Raw genomic sequence first — 24,343 nt, forward strand, 5'->3', positions numbered from 1 at the left:
TATTTGCTAATGCATTTTCATACACATTATAATTCATTATATTTTATTTATACTAGCTTCTTCAAAGTTATTAGATTAATTGTTCTATATATGTATATATACTTAAGAACAACATATATGTGTCGTATAAAACTTGATGATAAATATGAAAATTTCTTCTGTTAATTAAAATAATATAAAATAATTTCTTTTTTCTTTTTTATATACAACAGTATATATCGTACTAATATTATTATTTGTAGATTATTATTTATTAAAACAAAAGACATTTTCACGAGAGTTATAAATATCAAACATTGTAAATATTAAAATAAAACATTGATAAAAATCTTAAAATATTACGTTCAAGTAAAAGATATCGCGTAATATTTTACAAATCAATTATTAAATTATTGCATGGTAATTTATTAATGCATGGTAATTTATATTAATAAGATTCAAAACCCATTTTCAGTCATACATATACATAATATAGCAAATTGGGTGAGAGCGATCAAATTTGCTTCACTCAAAAATGCTATATATATTTGATATAGTAAAACGTTCGTGTTTGTTATTTTTTTTGCGGTTGGTAATGTCATCGTTCTCCAATTATCTCGAAGTCTACCGAAGTCAACGATTCGTCCTTGAGACGACGCACACTGTCGGCGCCACATGTTTGACATCCGTCAAAATACTCGAGAGGTCGCGCGGCGCGAAGTAAGCAAGTGGGGATAAGTAGGGTGGAAGGGAGAAATCTGGGGGAATCCGGTATCCGGTAGCAGTGCGTGGTGCGTGGTACGTTGTCGTTTCGATCGGAGATCGGAGTAGTCTGTTGTTTCGCGGTGTTGAAACAGCGTTGAAACAGTGTACGGTGCGGTAATACGGTGCTCATTGAATTCATGTGTCTCGTCGATATCGCGATCGCAAAAAAGTGCAGTTTGTTTAGTTGCAAGTCTTGTCACGATCGCGAAAACTGTGTCTAAAAACAGTGACGTTACTCAAGAGGCTATTGCGCGTTGCGTCTCGTTTCGCCTCGCCTCGTCTCGTCTCGTCTCGTCTCGTCTCGCCTCGCCTCGTCTCGTCTCGTCTCGCCTCGTCTCGTCTCGCCTCGTTTCGCCTCGTTTCGCCTCGTTTCGCCTCGTTTCGTCTAGTCACGTACGCCTCGTCTCGTCTCGTCTCATCTGCGTCTCATCTCCGTCTCGTGTCCTGTCTATCTTCCGTACGGCCGATCCGCGAAAGTGCATGCTATCCTTAGATTGACAACGTCTCGCGATCGCGTAGAATGTTGGATCGCGACACGGCGATACATCTCGTCGCCGGAGGGTGAGTATTATTTTCGACCTGTGCGTGCGCGCGCGTGCGCGCGCGCGCACGCGGCCCGGCTTCTCTGCGTCGCGGCCTTGACTCGCTTTAGGGCTGGTTTGATCTCTCCTTTACGACGCGCTCGATTTACGCGATCCCGATCGGCTGCCTTATTATAGCAGATTTTCCGAATCGTGTGATTCTACTCGGTTTGAGAGCGATGTTAAGACCAATTCTCGGAGAGATCGTCTTTAATCGACAGCGTACTCGATGTGTACTACGTACGACAAGCATATCTATCTTTACGATCTTTTTCTCATCAATAAATTTCTCGATCTATCTTTCATCTTTTTTAACAAAAATATCTTGAAACTGATAATTTTTTTTATTATAACTGATTCAAAATGGAGGATTATGTGAGATTAAAGAGTTTTAGGATAAATATTTGAAAATTCACATTTAAATTATTTATTACGAAAAAAGCACGAGTTTACTATGTATTTTCAAATGCGTTTTTTACTTGTTTTTATGTTTTTATATTTTTAAATTTTTTTTACTTATATATATATATATATATATATATATTATAATTATAATATAATATATATAATAATAATTTAATTTTTAAATATATATAGATTAAAATTGTCACGTCTCAAGCTCTTTCTTTTCTCTCTCTGAAATACTTTGGAATTGACAAGCAACCTATTTACATATACCTATATACCAATAAGTATTAAAGTAATAATCTGGATACAATTAAAGGAAGCAAGAAAAATATTATTTTCTATGATTTTCCTAGGATATTTATTAGTATGACTCAGCTGATTTCGTAACAACTTATTTAATTTTGAATGGATATCCCTTTCGATAGATAATTCGATGACAATTGTAAAAATATTTAATGTCGAATATTGAAAACAAAAATATCTCATGCAATAAAGATACCTTTTTCTAAAAATAAATCGTATCCAACTGTGTAGTCACAGTTAAATGTGACGTTTATAAAAATTGAATTTGTTTAATTCACTTATTACAATATCGTAGATAAATCGAATATATTATAAAGCAAATTTTCAACTCTTGGACTTAGAATTTACACAAAGTTCGAAGTAAAACTTGAAAATCCCGAGAAAGATTCGAGACAGAAGATAATTTCTCTTCTTCATTCTACATCGAGATCTAACAATAACTGTAATGTAAACGTACATCTTCATAAGATAAACGTGAAAACGAGATAAATTGATGTTATCGTGAAGGCATGTAATTTACAATCGCATTACTGCGATAAATTTTTATTCATGTCTGCATTTACAACGTTATAAAAACGACAATTTCAATTATTTTTTTATGCATATCAAGAATAAATCACGATAAAATAACATCCCTACGTAAACATTTTAAAATTCTTCCATCTTTATCGTGAGAACAGTTGAAATCGTCAGCTACATATTATGAAGATTCTTGTCAAATAAAAATTAAAAGTTATCAGACAATTATTTTTAATATAATAAAGGATCTCCTCTCTTTTTATCTTCTAACATAATCGGTGAGCTTCAATACAGCGTGTCGTATGTCACTTGAGAAAACAGCTGTAATGCGCAAAATAATGCAATGAGCAATTTTTCCAAAATAAGATATTATTTCGGCCAATAATTTTTTGTTGAAGTTCTCGTTTTTTTAATGATTAATACCTGCTAATTTTTCGATATAATATTCTTATCAATAGTATAAATTCATCGTCTCTACCTTTTTTTTTTTTTTTTTTTAATAGTAATCACGATGTTGCAATGTACATGATAAAATAAAAGGCGATAAAATCGGTTTTTATCAAAATCGTTTAATCTCGATGATTGTTATCAAAATCTCCTTTTATATAATAGGTATAGTTTTATTGAATCAATTAAAATACAATTAACAATTAATAATTCATGTTATGATGGGAAATCTTCATATGGAGAAAAAGAATTTAGCTCTGATCGAGATAAATTTAAAACGATATTATATAACTCATACATCCCATTAAGATGTAAAAAAAAAATTTAATTCTTTATTTCTAATTGCGTAAATCATCAAAAAATCATTTTAAAAATACCATAAGGTAGCATATCTATTATAAATAATCTTGATTAAGTTATTCTAGTTAATTACTTTTATTCTGTAATTATATCAATAACTATAAGAAACAAATTAGCAGAGTAATAATATAATAAATAATAAACAAAAAAATAAAAAATACCTCTACGCATAGTAAAAATAATAAAGATGAAGTATAGTAACAATAATTCTTTTTAGTATTATTTGAATTAATTAATATTAGATCTAAATTTTTATTTGCATATATATATTATTATTATTATTATTATTATAGTTCATACTATATACAAATATATATTTGTTTATGTTTACGCTCATACACATATTTCGTAAAGTGACATATTAAACGGCTTGGTACAACCGGCCTTACCAATGCTAAAACACAAGATTCTTATTTACAAGATCACGTGTCAACTCATTCGGATGGAAATTCAATGACGCAGTTAAGCAAAACGTGTGTCCGCCATATATTTACATTAGCTACCTGATTGCGCGCGCGCATATACGTATATACACACATATACATGGACACATCACATTTCTATGCGATAAGTTTTCATGCTATATAGAATATTTCAAAAAATTGATCAACTGAATTTTCGACTAGAAAATTTTATTTCGAATAATCTGAAGGAATCTCTTGAAACATATATATATATATATGATCAAGTTAGGTAAGATTGCATCATAATGTGTAATTTTGCACCGCAGCAAAAAAAAATCATATATAGAATAAGATATATATATATATATATATATATATATATATATATATATATATGATTAGATAAAAAGATTATATATAATATGTAGAATTTGTTCAGTATCTAAGAAAATAATTAATAAGCAATGAAACTTTCTCGTAAACGTCTTTTTTAAGACGTTCAAAAATCTATTCTTGTTGTGGTGCGAAAGATTGCATTTATTAATGCAATTTTATCGGATTAGTATATGTTTTTCCAGGTCATCTCCTCCTGCCCGCCCCCTTAGATTTTAAAATCAAGTTTGTTATAAGGAAGAAAAATGATGATTATCATGAATTTTTAACTTAACATTTCACTTAAAATTTTATCTTAAATTTTACTTACAATCAGTCGTGAGATTAATAAAGTAGAAATTTCGTCTTTTATGTTGATAATCTGTTTGAAATGTAATTAAAACTCTCGAACTTGATTTTTGATTTTTTATAATAATTTATAATAAACATTTATATATTATAATTTTTTATAATATAATATCTGATATCTCCCTATTTTATTAAAAGATTGCACTATATATATTATTAGGGCACCCTATATATCGCGTATTATTACGAGATATCGATCCCGCGATATTAAATCTGACATTTCCTCTCTTTCCATCCAAAAGTAGATCATTTGAAAGGTCAAACAAGTAAATTGTATAAAGAGACTAACATTTTCCGTTTGATTGGCGACGAAAAGGACTGATCGATTTGATTATTCCATTACACGTTGGAAATTTCGTTTCAAGGCTTTATAAATCTGCAAAATTTGTAATGCCAATTATTTAGAATATATATTAGTATCAATAATCAACTACTACAAACTATTTCAAAATTTATAACATTTGGTATAAATCGATCAGTTAATAATTACAGTGGAGGGCAAAGAATTCGAGGAAATCTGTTCTTTACTAATTAAATTAACCGAATAAATTTTTATTTGTGTTTATTTATCATTTAACAATTTATTATTTATTATTTACAATTTATTATTTATTATTTACAATTTATTATTTATCAATTACAATTTTGCAGCTTTATAAAAAGAATAAATTATTGTGAAATTTTAATTGAAACAAAATATTAATTAACGACTGTTAAATAAATTTAAATATGCGGAATATAAACTCATTATTTTATGTCCGAATTATAGATTGAAAATGCAAAATGATATCACAAGAATAATTTTAATCGCTAAGCTTCTTGCATTATTATTCTCATCTATCTCAATTTGTGCGCGTGCAAATTTTCGAATGAACGTTTTACGTCGAGCGGCATTTACCTCTATTAATCCGGCACCCCAACCACGAAAAATCAGATTCAAATATAATAAGACTTTACTATCGAAGTAATAACAACAACTAATTACGTTTATGTACTTCACTCTTGTAGGTAAGCTAGCACCGACATTCGTTCTGGTCGATTTTTCTAGTTAAATTACAAGCAATAAATTCAGGAATGATTTATTTTGAGAGCATTTATTGCAGAAAACAATTTTTTAAAATCACAAACTGATATTGTTAGCTACTTATTTTTTATGATTTTACTTTTACATGTCGATAGTATTGTATGTCATGTTGGTATATCTTTAAGAATGTAATATTTTTAAAATCTGTTTACAATCTTTCAGTAATTAATTAGCAATAAATTCGACCCTATTCGTTTTTTGATTTACGACTCATAATAAATATATATTTTTCGGAAGTTGGGGTACCAGTTTAATGGAAAGTCAGCACCCCTATTTTTAATATTATTTTTTCTGTTAATGGATAGAAGCAATAAATTTGCTCAGAGCAATAAATTAACAACAAAGTAGCACTTAATTATGCACTATATTTGAATCCGATTTTTCGTGGTGGGAGTGCCAGGTTAATAGAGGCATTTATTGTACACTGGGTAAAAATTAAGCGCAAAAATGTAAATATGTGAACCTGCTTTTCAGCGTGGAAAGATTTACAAATTTACGATGTGTAACGTTCCTCTGGTATCATTCATAAAAGATACGACATGACTACGCAGTAGCAACTTAGAAGCAAATGAATTAGATTAGTTAGACACCTTCAAAGATCAAACATGTTTTTTTTCCATTAAATTAAGCTCGTACACAGTTTGTACATATAATCATTTTAGGAGACTTTAAATTGGCGGGAATACAAAGTGAAATTATCGTATCTTCTCTTACATTAGCCTCACCGTGTGTTTTGAAAAATTAACATTTACCTGGATACCTTTAATGAAAAATTACATGTAACATCGTTCCTTGCAACTTTTAAATTTTTGATGTTGGATATTTTGTGTGAAACTAAAATTTTATTAAAGTCATGAAAATAAATGTCGAATAAAAAGTCTTATTATCTTTATATTATTAAAACTTAATAAAAATTTTAGATGCTTAATTCCTTACAATTTTTTCAATGTTATCAGTTTGTCCATTTTTATTTTGCGAACTTAATATATCGGAAAACATTACAAAATTTCACAAAATTTTATTAAATACGAATTTTGATAAATATAAGTATGACAGTGTTCACACGTTGCAACGAAAGATAAATACGGGTTCACTAATACCGCTAATATATATCGTGTATTTGCACTACGACACGAAATAATTATTGTTAATCTAATTGGAAAGATTCATGAGATCATATAATTTTTACCTCTCGTATAATTTCTAATAGGATAAGATAATAAAAGATGGAAAGACACGTTTACAATTTATTTGTAACGAATTGTAAAGAATATATTTTATTTTCTCTATTTTTATTTTATTGGAGATTATAATATATTTTAAATATTATAAATTAGATAATTAGTAGCATTTTGTGGTATAATTTTCATGATTGATCATGAAATTTGATTGCTTAACAGTCGCAATTTGTAACTTTCTTTGTTTCATTTTTCCTGAAAAATAATGACGGCTTTTCAATATTAAAATATTATTTATTTTATAAATTTTAACAAAATTAACAAATACAATTATTAAGATGCATAATTTTATACGTACACATATATTTATAAAGAAGATTGTTTTTATTTACGAACATAAATATATAACATTAAAAAAATGAAATAACTGATATAAAAAAGGAGGGATTATCATAATACAATATTTGATTACTGTAATCACAAATAGATAATAACATTGATAACAACAAGATAGTCACAAGTCTCACATAAATCCTCCTTTCACATTTCGCGTAGAGTGGCTGGTACGGCAGGAGCGATAGTAACATGTCCGCTCGAAGTAGTAAAAACCCGATTGCAGTCGTCGTCTTCCGGTTTTCATCCGCCGCCAGTAAGTAAAGAATTTACATCCGGTCATCCCACATGCAAGGGTTCGCCGACGCCTGAACAACGCAGGAGGCTATGCACTGGATACCCCAGGTAAAAAGAAAAAAAAAAAAAAAGTAAATATAAATGTTTTACATATATTACCTGTATCATATTATGACGCGCGCGCACATTTTTATAAAATTATTATTAGATCTTTTATTGAAAAATATCTCGATAATTATATCGATCAAACCAAGAAGTTTTGATCACGTGTATATAAAAATTTAACATTATGGAGAACGAAAATGCAGTTTGAGAGAAAAATGTATGTATTCTGAAATTTGGCTTTCTCTCTCTCTCTCTTTCTCTCTCTCTCTCTCTCTCTTCCCTCTCTTTCTTTCATGTTCAGATATTCCAGCCACTTCGTGGCCCTCTCGCATTTCGGTGTTTCGACCTCGCCTCCGAATTCTTCCCGACACGCGCCAGGCATCTATCAGTGCTTAAGGTATATTATCAAGAATGAGGGAGCACGAGGATTATTCAAAGGTCTTGGTCCTAATCTCATCGGTGTGGCACCGTCCAGAGCTATCTATTTCTGTGCGTACTCCAAGAGCAAAGTTGCATTCAACGCGATCCTACCTCCCGACACACCGATCGTTCATGTTTTCTCCGCGTCCTGCGCTGGTAAGATTACGCTATTATAATAGTATTTATTAAGCTGACTAATCCATCTATTATATATGAAAATCCTCGTATTTATCTAAGATTGAGTTATATATCTATATGTATACGAATAATGGGCTTTAATAATCGATTTCATTCTGGATAGACGACCGTTAAGAGATAAGACCGTTCCTATATCTTTCCCGCTACCCTGATAAGATAATACTTTACTCTAATGCTTATCATATTCGAATACATTAATATCATTAGGATTCTCGTTTGTTTGCTATTGCATCTTTCAGTACATTGATTCGACTTGTATTTTCTATTTTCTTAAATAAATTTGAATTTGAATTTGAATCAAATGGGGACAAGCAAAAACTAACTTGACAAATATACTATTTTTTTTATTATAATTTTTTTTATGTTCCTTTTTTTTATATGCTTTATGTTAATATAATCAGATTTTAATTTTTTTTTTTTTTTTATTAAAATAATATTTGAGAATAAAAAAGAGAACATTTAAATTTCTCCCGTTATTCCTCGTCCATATATACATGCTGTTCCATCAGTTTCATTTTATTCATTATAAAATTTCAAATTATCTTAATTATGTTTTTTTGATAAATTTGTCGACTACTTTTTTTAAAGGTACTATATTTGACATTTGTATCGGTATAATTTAACAAATATATATATACATATATATATATATATATATAAAATAAAAAATTAGAAATATATGCATATAGATTAAATAATTATGATCTATTCTGTCTTATTTTTCATGTTTTTTTTTTCTTATTTTTCATGCTTTAAAATTTAAAATGGAAAATTTTAAAGCTAATAATGAATTGATGCAATATTATTTTATTTCTTGACATTTCCTTTGTTAAGCATTCTTTTGTAAGCTCTTACAATAGCTTACCAACTATAGTTATAAATTTTTGCTAAAATATTATTTAAACCAATTGAAATCCTTCGATTTATTATTTATTTGAAAATTCTACAGACTTTAGACGCTGACCCACATTTTTTGCCGATGCAGATATAGATTCAATATATAAGCGAAAACTGATTTTAATCATTTCTATTCTACGCCTCTCTCTCTCTCTCTCTCTCTCTCTCTCTCTCTCTCTCGACAATTTTAATTATTCATATATTTTGTGTCATAATGAAAACTGTGATACTAAAATGTAACTTCATTTATTTTTCTCTACATATTTTACATACTTTTTTAAATAATCCTACAAAATAAATAAATTGCGTCGTGTATCAATTCACAATTAGTAATAATGTCTCTCACAATATAATATAATCATAAAGAGAAATATTATCTGAGCAGGACAATAATGTATTAATCCATTGACCGATATGCGCCAATCGTTTGTTTAGCATGACTTGTTATTACATCGAGATCATTAAGACGATATTATATATTAATCTTGTGTGTGCTTATCGTTTACTTCAAATCAGCTCGCGAGTTTGCTGTATTCAATAATGTATTACAGGGAATAACAACTTTTCTAATTTATAATCTCTTGTATGAAGCGTAATGTGCTGACTTTGATGATAAAATAGAGAAGAAGGATAAAAAGAGCTGCAAATATATCCGTACGATAGTATCGCGTGTTATGCTATCATTATGTTTCCCTTTAACAAAATCCAATCACTGAAACAGCGACAGATGCATGATTAACTAACGTCCAATGGGGGGAAAAGTATTTTGCGCGTCATTCACGCATTTATCTTTGATGAATTTATCGAAGCACGGACGTTTTTCATTGCGGTTCTCTGACGCACGTTTCGAACTCCCATGATGTCGATAACCCTCGAGGACATAGATATCCGCGGATACAATCACTCTTTATTCTCGATTTATCAATCTTCGTTCGTACGTTCGCCAAATTTTCTTGTAGTTAGTATTCGACAATCACTTGAATGCAATTTTTTTTTTTATTTATAACACAAAGTATTAACAATTATAAAATTTTTTTTCATTTCACAAATCATTAACAAAATGATGAATCATCAACTTCTATTGATAAGAATGTTTAAAAAAACTTGTTAAAAATAAGACACTAAATTTTTTAAACTCTATCAATCTTATACTATATATTTTAGTTGTATATAAAATTATACTAAACTCATGTAACATATACATAGCATTTGAAGATGATGGTATAAATTACTTGATAGAATATAAATTATTTGATAGAATTAAATTATTTGATAGAATAAAGAGTTTGATAGCTCGAAAACTAATTATTCTAAAAATCGAAACATTAATAACGAAGAAATTTTAAACCTTAATTTTAAACTGATAATGAAGAAAATAATGAAAAAATGTTTTATATCTTTTATTTAATATACGAATAGCATTAGATTAGATTAACAACTGTAGAGATAATTTTAAAGAAAGAGGAACTATTAATATTTTTTAATGAAGTATTATCAGATACAGATAAGTGAAACAAAAATGTTCTATATATATTTTTGTTATCTGTACACAAGCTTTTACGACATTTTCGGAAGCGGAGAAATAATAGAGCGTTCTTAAGATTAAAAAATCCAATTAATTATTATCTGATTAAATATGTATGTCTATAGTATCTAAATACAAGGATTACTGTTAGGATTCCGTTTGCGCAATGCCGAATTATGCAGAGAACATAGTTTGAATAAAGAAAAAAAAGCAAAACTTGGTCACGTGACGAATCAACTTAATGACAATCCCACGTGCCGCTTTTACATACCTTTATCGTATCTCATTTACCTCGTTTTACTTGGAGATTCTCGCTCGAAATAGCCGTGTTCCACGGAAACGACAAACGGTAGTAAGTGTTGCATAATGCGGCAATACACTTTACAACGCGTACTTTGTTTTACACTTTCGTTTTTCGTTTTACGATTATAACATTCATATAATACCATCGCATTTTCGCGAAACGCACTTACTTTTATTGCATGCGTATAAATGCGTTTGTTTAGGGACACTCGGTACATTATGTTCGATAAGGATAACTATATAAGAACTTACTCGTACAAGATATTACACTTTAACCACAGGAATAATGATCCGCTTTATTAGCAGATCTGTTCGCAGGGGAGCCATGCGGTCGGCGTGTGTGGCTCTTCTTCTTGCGATACGATTGTTTATCATTTGCAGTGCTTTTACGTAAAAGTACAGACTACTCAAAAACTTGTTTTTCTTTTAATCGCGGATTCTTCCACTCGTTGAGGCTTAATCTTACTTAATTAGTAAAAATTTGATTTTACATTATTTTCTGTCGCAATTCCTTGATTCTCGATATCAAACAATTGGTTTTTATATAAAGGAAATTCTTTAAAAGAAAATTATAAATTATTATATAAAATAAGTCATTTAATAACAATTTCAAAAATACATTTGAAATATACATATCTGACTCAAAATAAAATAGCTATTTGATTTTTGTTATATAGAATGAAAATAATATGACAGTTTTTATAAGTTATCAAATTTTGTGCCAAATATATGCTTCAAATCAAAAGTTTCTTAAATTAAATGATAAAAGTTATCACTTCCTTTTTAATCGGTGAATTACGAGAATTTTATTTTTACATTTTTGTAATCTATTCGGTTCATCAAAATATTTCGATAATATCAAAAGACATAAAATCCATCTTGAATCAAAATTAACTTGTTAATAGCAATTGATATCTTTCCATATTCTTTATCATTGTATTGTTTATCATTGAGTTGCTCATATTAATTTGCAAATTTAAAAAAAAATCCACTTTATTTTTATAATTTATAAACTGCGATGGGGCAACGTTACAATAACAGCTTTAATTTTTTTATTTCTATTTGCATTTTTTAGAACGTTGGTCGATGATCAACTATAACAATTGTTTAGATTCTAATCTCTAGCACAATTACTTCATTGACGATTGAATGTCATTTGTATCATTCACATCTCGTATCTGTGCGAAGCTATATATGGTTTGTCTTGGCTGTGAATATAATACATATCGCGTACATACGTGATATTTACAAAGATAAATACATATAAATCCATGCGAGTATATGCCTTGTACGTAAAGCATTACATAAAGCAATGCGAATATGATTGTGATTAATATTAATGGATCGAGGATTCATAATTCCCATCAGTGCTTGTCTTTGATAGCTCGTAACGGCTCCCCTACAATCATTTTTCTTTAATAACTTTAAATTAGCCTGAAAATAGATCGAAATAAAAAAAAAACAGATAGACTACGACTTTTACAGACAGTGAGAAGGTTATAAAAAAAGAGGTATTAATACGGTTTATTAAAATGTATATACGGAAAGAAATGCTGTTGCTTCAATTAAAGTCTACGTCACGGATTACCACAAACATACATAGTTCATTCAATGATATGTTTATCTGGATAGTTGTTTTAATAATCCAGATATTTGGTCCAATTTGTTGGCAGCCCGTGACGTAGACTTTAATTGAAGCAACAGCATTTTTTTCCCGTGTGACTTTTTAGGAACTTGTTATGAAAAAAATTTTTGATAGAAATATTTATTCTTAGAAGATTTGTGTTATGTTATTATTGATTAAAAAGATACAGATATATTACAATTTAATCTGTAATTTTTATCCACGTGTAATATCGAATATCGTTGTAATTAATAATATTAAAAATCTTTATTTATATCTAATATATGCAATATATAATCAAATTGATTATTATAAACAGATACTATGTATCATTAATCCAATAATGGAATTTTATAATTTCTTCAAATAGATATCTCTATTTTATGTGTCAATATTTAGCTTCTCGCTTATATTATTTTTTCAAATTATTTAATTAATTTCTTTCATAAATAAAATTTGACAAACGCATTTAAAGAATATCTCTCACATTTTAGTGAATATCTCTCACATTTTTTTTTAATTTTTTATTTTTTTCTGCGATATTTCTTTCAATTAAGGCATTTTGATAAAATGACGATGAAATAGAATGACGCATTTATGTTGAACTTTTTTAACGGAAAGCGTATTTATCGGCGCCAAGATGTTATTCGATCTGCTGATTTATCATCATTCACGGATTCCGCGTTCAGCAATTACAATCAGCGATTATAATTCGAATGCCTATACCATTATGATACATCACTAAACCAGAAATCAGCATAAATCAAGACTTAAGACAGTCGATTACATTTGGCTCGCATATAATTTATTCAAAGATCTAATAATATGTTGTTTTTCTTACAAGATCAGTACTAAATCAAAAAGAATATACATTTAATATATTTATATATATATTTATTTTTATTTAAAGTTAACTTGTAAAATAAAATCTTACACATTAAATATTAAAATTTATGCTACTAAGGGGGAAGTTATATATTATTAATTATTATTTTAACAGATTAAAAATTAAAAATTATTTGATTTTTTTAAAGAAATTAATTAAAATAAAATAATTGCTTTTATTTAAAACTGTATCTCTAATTATATGTGTATGCTTTTGAGAATTTTTTAAATACGATATAATAATTAAAATGACAGTAATTGCAATAATGAGCACATCCTGTGCCGACTCCAAAGCCGCTATCTTAATTATATACGAATCAAATTTAAAAGATTCATTATAAAGCTATTAAAGATATACATCTCTCTGAATAAAATACAATCTATTTAATTGTAATTATTAATTTCTTCTAAAAGAGATTTCTTACATAATTTATTTTTAGCTCCTTCACAAAAATATATTAATAATATATCCCCTTTAATGTGTCAAATAAATATTTATAAGACATATATGTATGTGCAACATAAAAACTGTATATGTTTGCAAAGGAAAAAATTAGGTATAAAAGAATGACATAATTTATGAGATTCATTGTAGATACGACTTCGTATATTTAAGGCGAGAATGGATTTTAAATATCGATTTACTTAATTTCTACAATCAACCTTGAATTGTTTTTGGATGTAGGAAGTCGCGCCCAGATCTGTTTATTCAACGATCTCCCTTCTTTTTTTCTTCTCCGTCTTTCCCTTTTCTCCCTTCCTCCCCCCTCCCCCCCCCCCCCCCCCCCCCGTCTCACCGTTTGTCGCGCCGCGCCGTTTCGCCGGCGAGCAAGAGAGTGCCTCTCCGACAGTATACTGCTATTTTTAGCCATCCTCGCCGCGTAATTCAATGCCCGGCCTTCCACACGCTTTGCGGTCGTACGAACGTAAAACGTAATATCTCTATCGTCGAAGAATTGTACGTCGGGCCGGTCGCGACGGTGCAACCGGAATTGCATCATGATTAATGATAATGTATGGTATATCAATAATGCAGTCTGGCTGTCTGTTTCTTTGACACGTTGTTTTTGCATCGAATGATTTGATTACGCTTGTAAATAACGTTGCTTGAAGCTCGATACGTTGCATTCGACACCGACGACATCGCATGTTCTTGTACAGCCTCGTCCTAAAATTTCCCGGATCTTTTTTTTTATTTTTTTATTTTTTATTTATATATGGACAAACCGGTAGAAACTTAATATCATAAATTCCAAAAATTTTAATAGATCCTAAACTTTAAGAACCTACCTAACTCTGTTTATCAGGCATTCAATCATGTTCTAATACATTAATCTTCTTGAATATTTACAAAATAACACGATTATATTATTTTTAAATTAAAATCTAGTGATCGCGAGAGAGGATTATTCATATATATGTATATATCCAATTACAATTTATTTTTTCTTTAAATATTAGTAGTTTCGCATATATAACAATTGTTTATGCCACACACATTTACACTCGATGCACTTGAATTTTCTCATACTGATGGAATATTGATATCAACAAACATTTACTATATTGAAGGAAAAAAATCAAAATTTGTCGATAATAAGCGTATATTTCTGGCAAACTTAAATTGATTCTTTTTTATTATATGATTGATTATTTAGATAAAGACGCGACGTATATACAGAGTGTCCCATTTTAATTGTGTACCTCGATTAACATCGCAGAAAATAGTCGGATGAAAAAATGAGACAAAATGGAACACTCTGTATATATATATATATATATATATATATATATATATATATATAAGTAAATGCATGCAGTAAAATTGCACTCGAAAGAAATTGTAGAGAAACATTTTATAATTTCTTATATACATATATATTTACATTTATACACGCATGCACGCACACACACACACACACACACACACACACACACACACACACACACACACATATGTATATAAGAAATTATAAAATATTTCTGTACAGTTTCTTTTCAAGGTACTTTCTCTCGCACTATTACTAAATAAGAAATTTAAGAGAGAGAGAGAGGAAGAAATTATATAGGAAGTAATATATTGTAGACATTCTTTAGCGTTAGATACTTAGCAGAGTTTAAATTTCTTTCGCATGAAAATTATCAAAAATAAAATCAGCTTTAAAAGAGAAGCGTGACAATACATACATATAAATCTTTTTTTTGCATAGGATTATTGTTACATATAAAGTTTAGTTAGTTTAAAAGAAATAGCTTTAACCATACAAATTTTTTTTAAACATTTAGGAAAATTTATTCAATTTTGTCACTTTTTTTAGTCCAGATATTCTCAAAATTACTTTCTCATAAACACAATACTAATTGATTTTCTCAATATATACAGACATATAGGGAACGTTAAGAACTAATATTTTATTTTTTATAAATGTAAATTAATAAGTTCTAATTTTTTCATGAAATATCTGTTGAATAATAAATTATTATTCTAATTAAATTGATGATTGTTGGAAAAAATAAGGCAGATCCATTCACGCTAGATACGCGGAGCAACGTGCGGATTCAATAAATGGTCATTCACTTTGCAGGTTTCGCTGCATGTACATTGACAAATCCGATTTGGTTTATAAAAACCAGACTACAGCTGGACCATCGATCGCAAAAAGTCACAGCAATAGAATGCATGCGGAGGATATATCAAAAATCGGTAAGATAATAGATCTTTTCTCATTTTGCGATTAAAAATTTGAAAAATTCGATAAAAGATATACTCTATATCGATCTTTCAGAATATATCGTATAATTCTTATATTTACATATTCCTTAATTTTTAATGCGAATGTTGATTTCTCTCTATGATCTAAATATCTTGATGTTCACACAAGATAAGTTTTACTGCATAAAGCGAAAAAAGGGAAATCTCTTTTTTAAAATTTATAATAATGCTTAAGATAATAAAATAAGTTACATATTATGTGAAAATATAATATAATATTTAAACAAAACTAGAGAAGAGAAGGAGAACACTCTAATAAAAAATAAATGAAATGCTATATTTATCTAAATGATACCTCTAGGAAGAGCATGTAATATTTAGTCTCAGAATGTACCGCAGTTTTATATAAGATAAAATCTCTGAATATATCGCTGTAAAATGACACAATCTAAAAAATAGTTTAATTTAAAAACTAAAGTTAAACATTATATAATACAAATTTTGCCCTCCTTTCCTTCCCTTCTCCGATTATCCTTCTTTCGTAAAAGCTGGCACAATTTTTCAGCATCATTTATCGATCGGTTTTGCGAGGTCATCGTCGGAATTACGTCGCATTGCTCGACGAAATAATTGTACGCGATAACAAATGAAAACAAATCTAAATGATATAGAGAAGTGCACGAAATTAACGACGATGTTGCAAGAGCGTCGTTAGGTAGATATTTAACGAATGCTAGTTACGGCCAAGTTATTTTCTTGGTCGCGACGATGTAGATACATAAATATATAACGTTTATGTTTGTTGGAGCGAAGTAGCTTTGTCGGATATAGAACTGATGTAAGCATTCTTCAATATATCAGATGTAGATATTGAAAGTTTCTTAGGATCCAAGAAATTCGGAAACTCAAAGTTTGTGATACCTTTCGAATAAACATTATTATTCAATGATAATATTGTAATCTTCTTAGAGATTTTCTAGATTATCCAGTTTGTTGCTTTATGTAAGTTTTGACATTTTTTATCTCATTTTATTTAATACAAAAAATACAAGCACTAAATATTTAATTAATAATCTTAATAATCTCTCTAGAAAGAGGGAGATTAAGCTACATGAAAATAATTTCTTTAACACATATGATAAAGTAAATATATTCATTATTCCTCGTAAAAAAATGATGAAATAAAAAGTAAAATTATGTATCGACACGAAATATTCCAACATATGAATAAATTATTTTCTTGCAATAAGCATCGCTCTGTGGACGTGTGTTATTATATCGAGATTGTTTACTTGGAAAGAGTGACTGCACAATACACGTATTAAAGTTGCGCTCGATATCTCGGAATTGAGCCAGTTTTAAAACTGGCGCCATGATCTACGAATAATATACATGTATGTAAAAATATCTTAAAAAATATTTTAAGAGTAACGCGCTTGCGTAGTTACTAGAAAATCTCTACATTTCTTACTCTATTTCATCATCTCAGTACATTATTGCATCGAATTTACGTGTAAAATGAAAGTGGAGTTAATTATAATATTAATATTAATTATTATTTATAAATGATATTAATCCAAGCGCGCGCGCAAAAGTGTAAAAATGCACTTTAAAAAAATTAAAAATTAACGTTTAAAAAAAAAATATATATATATATATATATATATATATATATATATATATTAATTTAAACCATAGTGATGCACAATAAGTAATTTGCATATTTACGATTTTTGATTTAAATTTGAGGATTGATAAGATAATAATTAGTTTATTCTGTATATATTAGTTTATTGGTTATCAATAGGCCTCTATATCATTAACGAAATATTATTTTATGTACTCATTATATTCAATATCAACATCGATCTTATTAGCGAAATATGGGTAGCATTACAAATATTTTTATCTTTTTTATCACATATGTGAATACTCGATTCAATGATATCCTTAATTGTGCACGCAAATGTCACGTGTTCCTTTTTTTGGAGAGATCTCTAGGTCCAAGTTTTAATATGTTCCTGATAAGATATATCATTTTTGATCGTATCGGTGTTATTCTATTGCTTGAAGATACGTACGAAAATCATGAATCTTACAATGATTTTTTGATAATTAATTTAATTAATTTCTCGTTAATTATATAGTAATATACAGTAATATAGTAATATACATATAGTAATATACAGTTATCTTTGTATGATCGCATACTAATTTATTTTCGAAATAGATTAGATTTATAATACGAGGGCTTTAGATTTATATAAATAATTCGATTGTATGAATGGATATGTTTCTTAGGGTATCTTGGGATTCTATAAAGGCATCGTGGCGTCCTACGTAGGCATAAGTGAGACTGTGATACACTTTGTGATATATGAAGCGGTAAAAGTATGGCTAGCCACGCACAGATCACGAGCTTCGCAGGCAGATGACAGGAAGACGTTCCGCGACTTCATCGAATTTATGGCAGCGGGTTCGTTTTCAAAAACGATAGCGTCGACCGTTGCCTATCCTCACGGTAAAAGTATTATCCGTAACTATGGCATACAAATCCACATAGATCCGTATAGATCGTATTAATTAAATTTGTTTTCTAACTTTTCTTGTGTATTTAGTAATCTTAGTTACTTACTTATCCGATACGTTGATATCATTATTCAAACAGCTTAGTACAAGCAAATTTCAATACTTATCAATTTTTTATAAATGAAGAGAATTCTATCCATTGATTATTTGAAATTATAAATGGCATAAATATTGAAAAAAATGATCTTTGTGTTTATCTAGACTATTACCATCTTTTTTAGAATTGCTATGATACCTTATTTTTCATTACGGTCGCGTTGATTTCGTCTGTGTTTAATTATGCAGATAAATCGCAAATTATAGTTTCATTGTTTGGATTTCATTGAAGAATAGTATACAGTTTTCTTCCTCTATCATTGTCTTGCAGAAAAGATAGTCTGAATTGGTCTAAAGATAAAGCGAGCTCTATTTGCACATATAACGCGTGCCAAGCATTCGATATGCATTTATGCTTTGCATATTATTTACGAATGTTTGTGACATTTCGATATTTTATTTGCATAAAATAATGCACACGTCTATCATGTTGCATTCGCGTTTTGAAATCATTTTGCAAATCAGCATTATCATATACAAATTACGCACGTTTTCCTGCAAAACATTGGTGAATTAAACGAGAAGGAAGCTCTTCTATTCAGAGCAGGTTATATCATCATATTTGCGAGCTATTTCTTGATCGTTACCACAATAGGAAACCAATTTTATCATTATACGTTTTGAATGCACTCTTATTGCGTTATTTCTATTTATTTAGATAACAATGATATCATTATTGTCACAGAAAACTCTTATATAAGAATCTCATTCCGTTACACTTATATACGACTGTAATTATTTTAATTTTAATCTGAAAAATATATATTGAAGGAATATTTTATATGAAAGTTATTCTGATCTATTGATGAAATTTTAATTTGAGTCAGTGATTAACACAATTAATTATTAAACAATAATTTTAAGTAACTAATTTTTCACAAATTGTAGATCTTTATCGATAATTTCCCAAATTAAATGTAATATATAATTTTACAGATATAGGATGGGTACAAATAAAGATGGATATAATCTCTTATTTTTTTCAGAGGTTGCAAGGACCCGATTACGAGAAGAAGGTACCAAATATCGCGCTTTTTGGCAAACTCTGAGCACCGTATGGACGGAGGAGGGCACAAAAGGTCTCTATCGCGGCCTCGGTACCCAGTTGATCCGGCAGATTCCGAACACCGCTATCATAATGGCAACGTACGAGGCGGTGGTATATGTGCTGACACAACACTTCCGGCCCGTTACAGTGGCTACGTCCAGCACCGATACGGCATCGGAATTTTACAGCGAGGCTAAGGCGAAAAGACAGTTGGCCTAGGACTTGCTTACGGCCCCTGAGTAAAGGGCCACCCACCAATTGTTCTCTTTTCTACAGCAGGCGAATATTGCGCGTACTCTCGGGATACCATCCTAATATGTAATCGTACATCTAGACGCAACAAAAGAGAGCAGCTCGACGTTGGAAACATGCTCGATGTCATAATCGTTGCTCCTGGGGTACTCAAAAAGGTACCAGCGCATTGATTGCACTGTGCTCTAACAGTATAGCAAAAAGTAGTCCTTCCTCCTTTCAGGTAGCATGTACGTACTCGGAGATGGACCCGGTGTATCTTGCAGGAAAAGAGAGAGGTGAAATTAGAAAAAGCGGATGTTGTTTAATAATGTCACATAGACATTAGAAAGCTGAAACTTCGCTTCTCGCGAAATCATGGATACATATGAATGCGGAAAAAGAGCTTGTATTGCGACATCGTGGATGCATACGAATACGGAACAAGGGCTTGTATTGTGTTATCAGATTTATTCGAAATAAGATTATCTTTTACTTTAAAAACCGAACTCCAGAATCTGAATTCAGAATGTGTGATGCTATAATAGTCAGTGTAAATTTTAGGTCTCTCTGACGAATTTTGCTTTCGGTGCTATTCTCTATTTCACGTTTTTTTTTTAAATTTGTTTTCCCTCCATCTTGTATGTTGTCATATTTTTTGTTTAGAAGAACAAAAATGAAGGTGAAAAAGAAGATGCAAAACTACAGATTTACTGTGTAGAATACTTGTTATTCTACAATGCTTGATGGGAGCAGTATATATATATAATAACAATTTCTGATTTTGTGAATTATGCTAGACATTTTCAGGTCATTTCAAATGTGATCATTTTGTTTTTGTTAGAAATAAATTATCTTACCTGGTTTTGATTGTGCAAATAATATAGATCCAGTCCATAAAAGCTTCGACATACTTCCACTTTCGGATCGGTATTCATAGTCCGTTTTTATATTTAAGATCATCTTAAGTACGGTTTTAAGATGCTATGCAGCCATTTTATTGGTTGAATGGAATCTTAAGACGATCTTATAATATAAGAACGATCTTATTAAATATAAGAACGGACTATGAATATCGGCCTAGATCTTTAATAAAACTCGTATTGCGCGTTAGTAATATTGTGATAAGTATTTCGATATTGAATTCTATGATTAGATTTTATTAATTATTTTTGTGCTATGTTTTACTTAATTTTTATGCAACGTTATATCAGATAATGATTCTTTAATGTAATGTTGAAAACTATAACAGTTATTTTACTTTTATCTTATTGCATCTCTTTAAGAAATATTACCAAAAATAATATATTTAATATAAAATTATTCTCTCTTGGAACATATGTGATCTTATATATTTAATATTTATTATAATCATTAATAATAAATAGATTATTAGATATAAAAATTAAATTAAAGTTGTATTTATAATGAATATTTGAGATGCTACAAATGTTATAACGTTCTATGTTTCTCAAGTTCATATTTGCTACACCAACATTTGTTATATGAAATTATGTATGGGATAGCTTTTAAAAATTTTTGGAATTGGTTGTATTATAACTTATAAAAATTCTTACATAAAGAAATTTTATATATCTCTACATCTTGTTTTGCTTCAAAAATTTGAAAAGGTTGGTAAAGTGCTTCTGAATAATGCTTTTAACAGCTTGGCAATTACTCATGGCAGAAATATGTAATTGCATAAAAAGATTATTTTGAAGAAAAATATATATACGCATACACAAAGAGAGAGAGAGAGAGAGAGAGAGAGAGGAGCATAAATAATTATGTTTTAAATTCCTCCGAACTAAAATATTGTAAGTCCATAAACTTTTTTAAATAGCCTCGTAAATTATGCCTAAGATATAATTTCATTTTATTATTGTGACAATTCAGTTCGGTATATATTCTTTATATCACAATTTTACTACATTTTTTCATATACTTCAATAATTCGATTTTATCAGATTTTTGTCTTACAGTTTTCCTCACTGATATCTTGCTAGTATGCAATAACATGCAATTATTCTTTAATGAAGCAACGTATATTTGGTCAAATTTATTCTTAGACAAAAGTAAGAACAAGTTAATGTAAAATATCTATCAGAAGACTAAAGCGTGTGTTAGGCTGTTCTAATAGTTCCCATTTTATTTATGTAGAAAGATGTTAAGCCGTTGTGTACATATCGAACCATAGGTCGTAGATGTACATTTACGAGCGTTCATATATTAAATTAGTTAGTCATATATCACATCATATATTGTACAATCTTTAGCAAGAGCTACAAAATTATTATATAAAAACGTGAAATAGATATATTTAGCGTACATCTCTTACATCTGTTATCAGATACAGTTTTTATATTTGTCATTATTCATTTTTTGACTTATCCTGGAACATATATGTGGTTTTAAAGTAAAGTACTAAAAAACCGGATTTGTTAACTAAGGAAATTATTGGATAAGAGATGTAGAAAAAAAAACGTTAATTTTGCTATTTTAATTGGAACGAATGTTGTAAGAATCGTTAAAAAACTCGTTGAAAGAATCGTTTAATTTTTCTCATTTTATCCAGTTTTTATTTTTACGTAATTTTTCATATTTTTTTCTCATCTTAAAGTTAAAGCATAATAAAAAATCACAATTTTAATCTTTAAAATGGTTAAACAATTTATGATAATACACTTAAAATTACGATAATATTTCCAAATACGTGCCATTTTATTATATTTTTATCAATTATTAATATATGAATTGTTTCTGCACAATAGGTAATTTTCTGATATTGAAATACAAAGTTAACATTTTATATCAACGTTTTAGAGTTAAACTCGATATATTTTTTACGCACACAATTGTATAACGTTCAAAAACTTTTATTATATATCGTTTTCCGAAATCATATACTTGCACTCGATCAGTCGATACTTGGTTTGTATCATGATTTCAACCAAGAGAATCGCAAATTATGTTATGAATTACGATAATTAAAATGTGTGTATATTTCATCAATTATTTAGGAAGATCTTTCGCTATACGTAAAAAAAAAGCTGTGATTTTATTTTACTCATTATTAATAGAGCTTGGCGTTTAGTGATTAAACAACGTGACAAATTATGTAATGTTTATATAGAGTTTATATGTTCTATAAGTCGCATAATTTTAGAGATAGCAAAGAAAAAGTAAAAAGTTTAAAAATAAAAAGGGACTCTTGATTTTTGGTTGTCTTTTAATTTAAGATGAGTTTTAATAAAAACATAAAAAATTATATTGTTGAAATTAATATCTCGGAAATTAAAAAGAGCTTGTAACAAATAAGTTGTCTCATTCAATTTTGAAATTAATTTTAATTTGCTCAAAGTATAAGAAAAATATGCAGCTTTTAGAACATCACTGATATATTAACTGTTAATATCATGTTGAGACTTCATTCTGTAATGTATGCGCAAGGAATACAGATACTAAATGCTAGGCTGTTGTTAATTGTGTATAGTCATTACATAAGAATATCATCCATCTCTTAAAAGAATTATAATAAAGAAATAGAATCAGATGCTAAGTTGTAAAGTGTGTACAGATATTAGATAGAGAGTCATTATTGGAATTAAACGATGAATTTTTCTAACGAAGTTGGAGACGAGAGACGATAAAAATGCAAAGAGAACGAGAAAAAGCTAGAATAAGTTTCGTGTATTCACGAGAAGTAAGCGTTTCGTTAAAGACTGATGTACAATTACTTAGCGTAGGATGAGAAAATTATTATGTATATAAATATATATACAGGGTCCTGTGTATAACTGGGGTAACATCTCGTTGAAAAGAATTGAAAGTAATTTAAATTTCTGAAAATTATATGTAAAAAATATTAAGCTCTTATGTCTTTATTTTTCTAATTAAAATTTTTTATTGTTTTTTATTCATATTCTGATAGATTACTGAAATGAATTCAATGATCGAGTACAAAGGATTATTCAAATTTATCGAAATTTAATAAAGAGAGAAAGCATCATTAATTTCCCATCTTGCAAAATCGATTTTCTTAGAAACTAAGCTTTGCATAAAAACATTATATTTTACAATTTCAATATATTTTTCATGTAAAATCATTACCCCTGCTCGATTGCAACAACAATTGCTAGGGTACTCTGTATAAAAATATTATCTTATGACACTTTGTAAGACACAGCTGTAATGTACGGATAAATAAAATTTATGTGTATATATAAATATCTCAATAAAGATAAAATATAATGTTACGTGTTATTAGCCTACTATAATATATGGAATAAATTTTTCTAAAGTAAAAATAC

At 28.9% G+C, this 24,343-nt stretch overlaps 1 protein-coding gene across 2 annotated transcripts; it reads left to right on the plus strand.

Annotated features, from left to right (window-relative positions):
- Nucleotides 1-743: 743 nt before the first annotated feature.
- On the plus strand, nt 744-24,289 carry Rim2 (replication in mitochondria 2). 2 transcript variants are annotated; one of them, XR_011448174.1, is made up of 7 exons: nt 744-1,305; nt 7,325-7,507; nt 7,806-8,080; nt 15,942-16,060; nt 18,371-18,590; nt 19,741-20,212; nt 20,278-24,289. XR_011448174.1 is itself a non-coding variant. In XM_070311193.1 (6 exons), the coding sequence occupies exons 1-6, from the start codon at nt 1,265-1,267 to the stop codon at nt 20,019-20,021; spliced, it is 1,119 nt and encodes a 372-aa protein (XP_070167294.1). In that variant the 5' UTR covers nt 744-1,264; the 3' UTR covers nt 20,022-24,289. The 2 variants fall into 2 exon arrangements, 1 of the variants encoding a protein (XP_070167294.1); XM_070311193.1 differs by having other exon boundaries at nt 19,741-24,289.
- Nucleotides 24,290-24,343: the final 54 nt, after the last annotated feature.

Source organism: Polyergus mexicanus, unplaced genomic scaffold (assembly GCF_030449975.1).
Source record: "Polyergus mexicanus isolate NDT 795.1 unplaced genomic scaffold, iyPolMexi1.0 SCAF_19, whole genome shotgun sequence".
Lineage (NCBI taxonomy): Eukaryota > Metazoa > Arthropoda > Insecta > Hymenoptera > Formicidae > Polyergus > Polyergus mexicanus.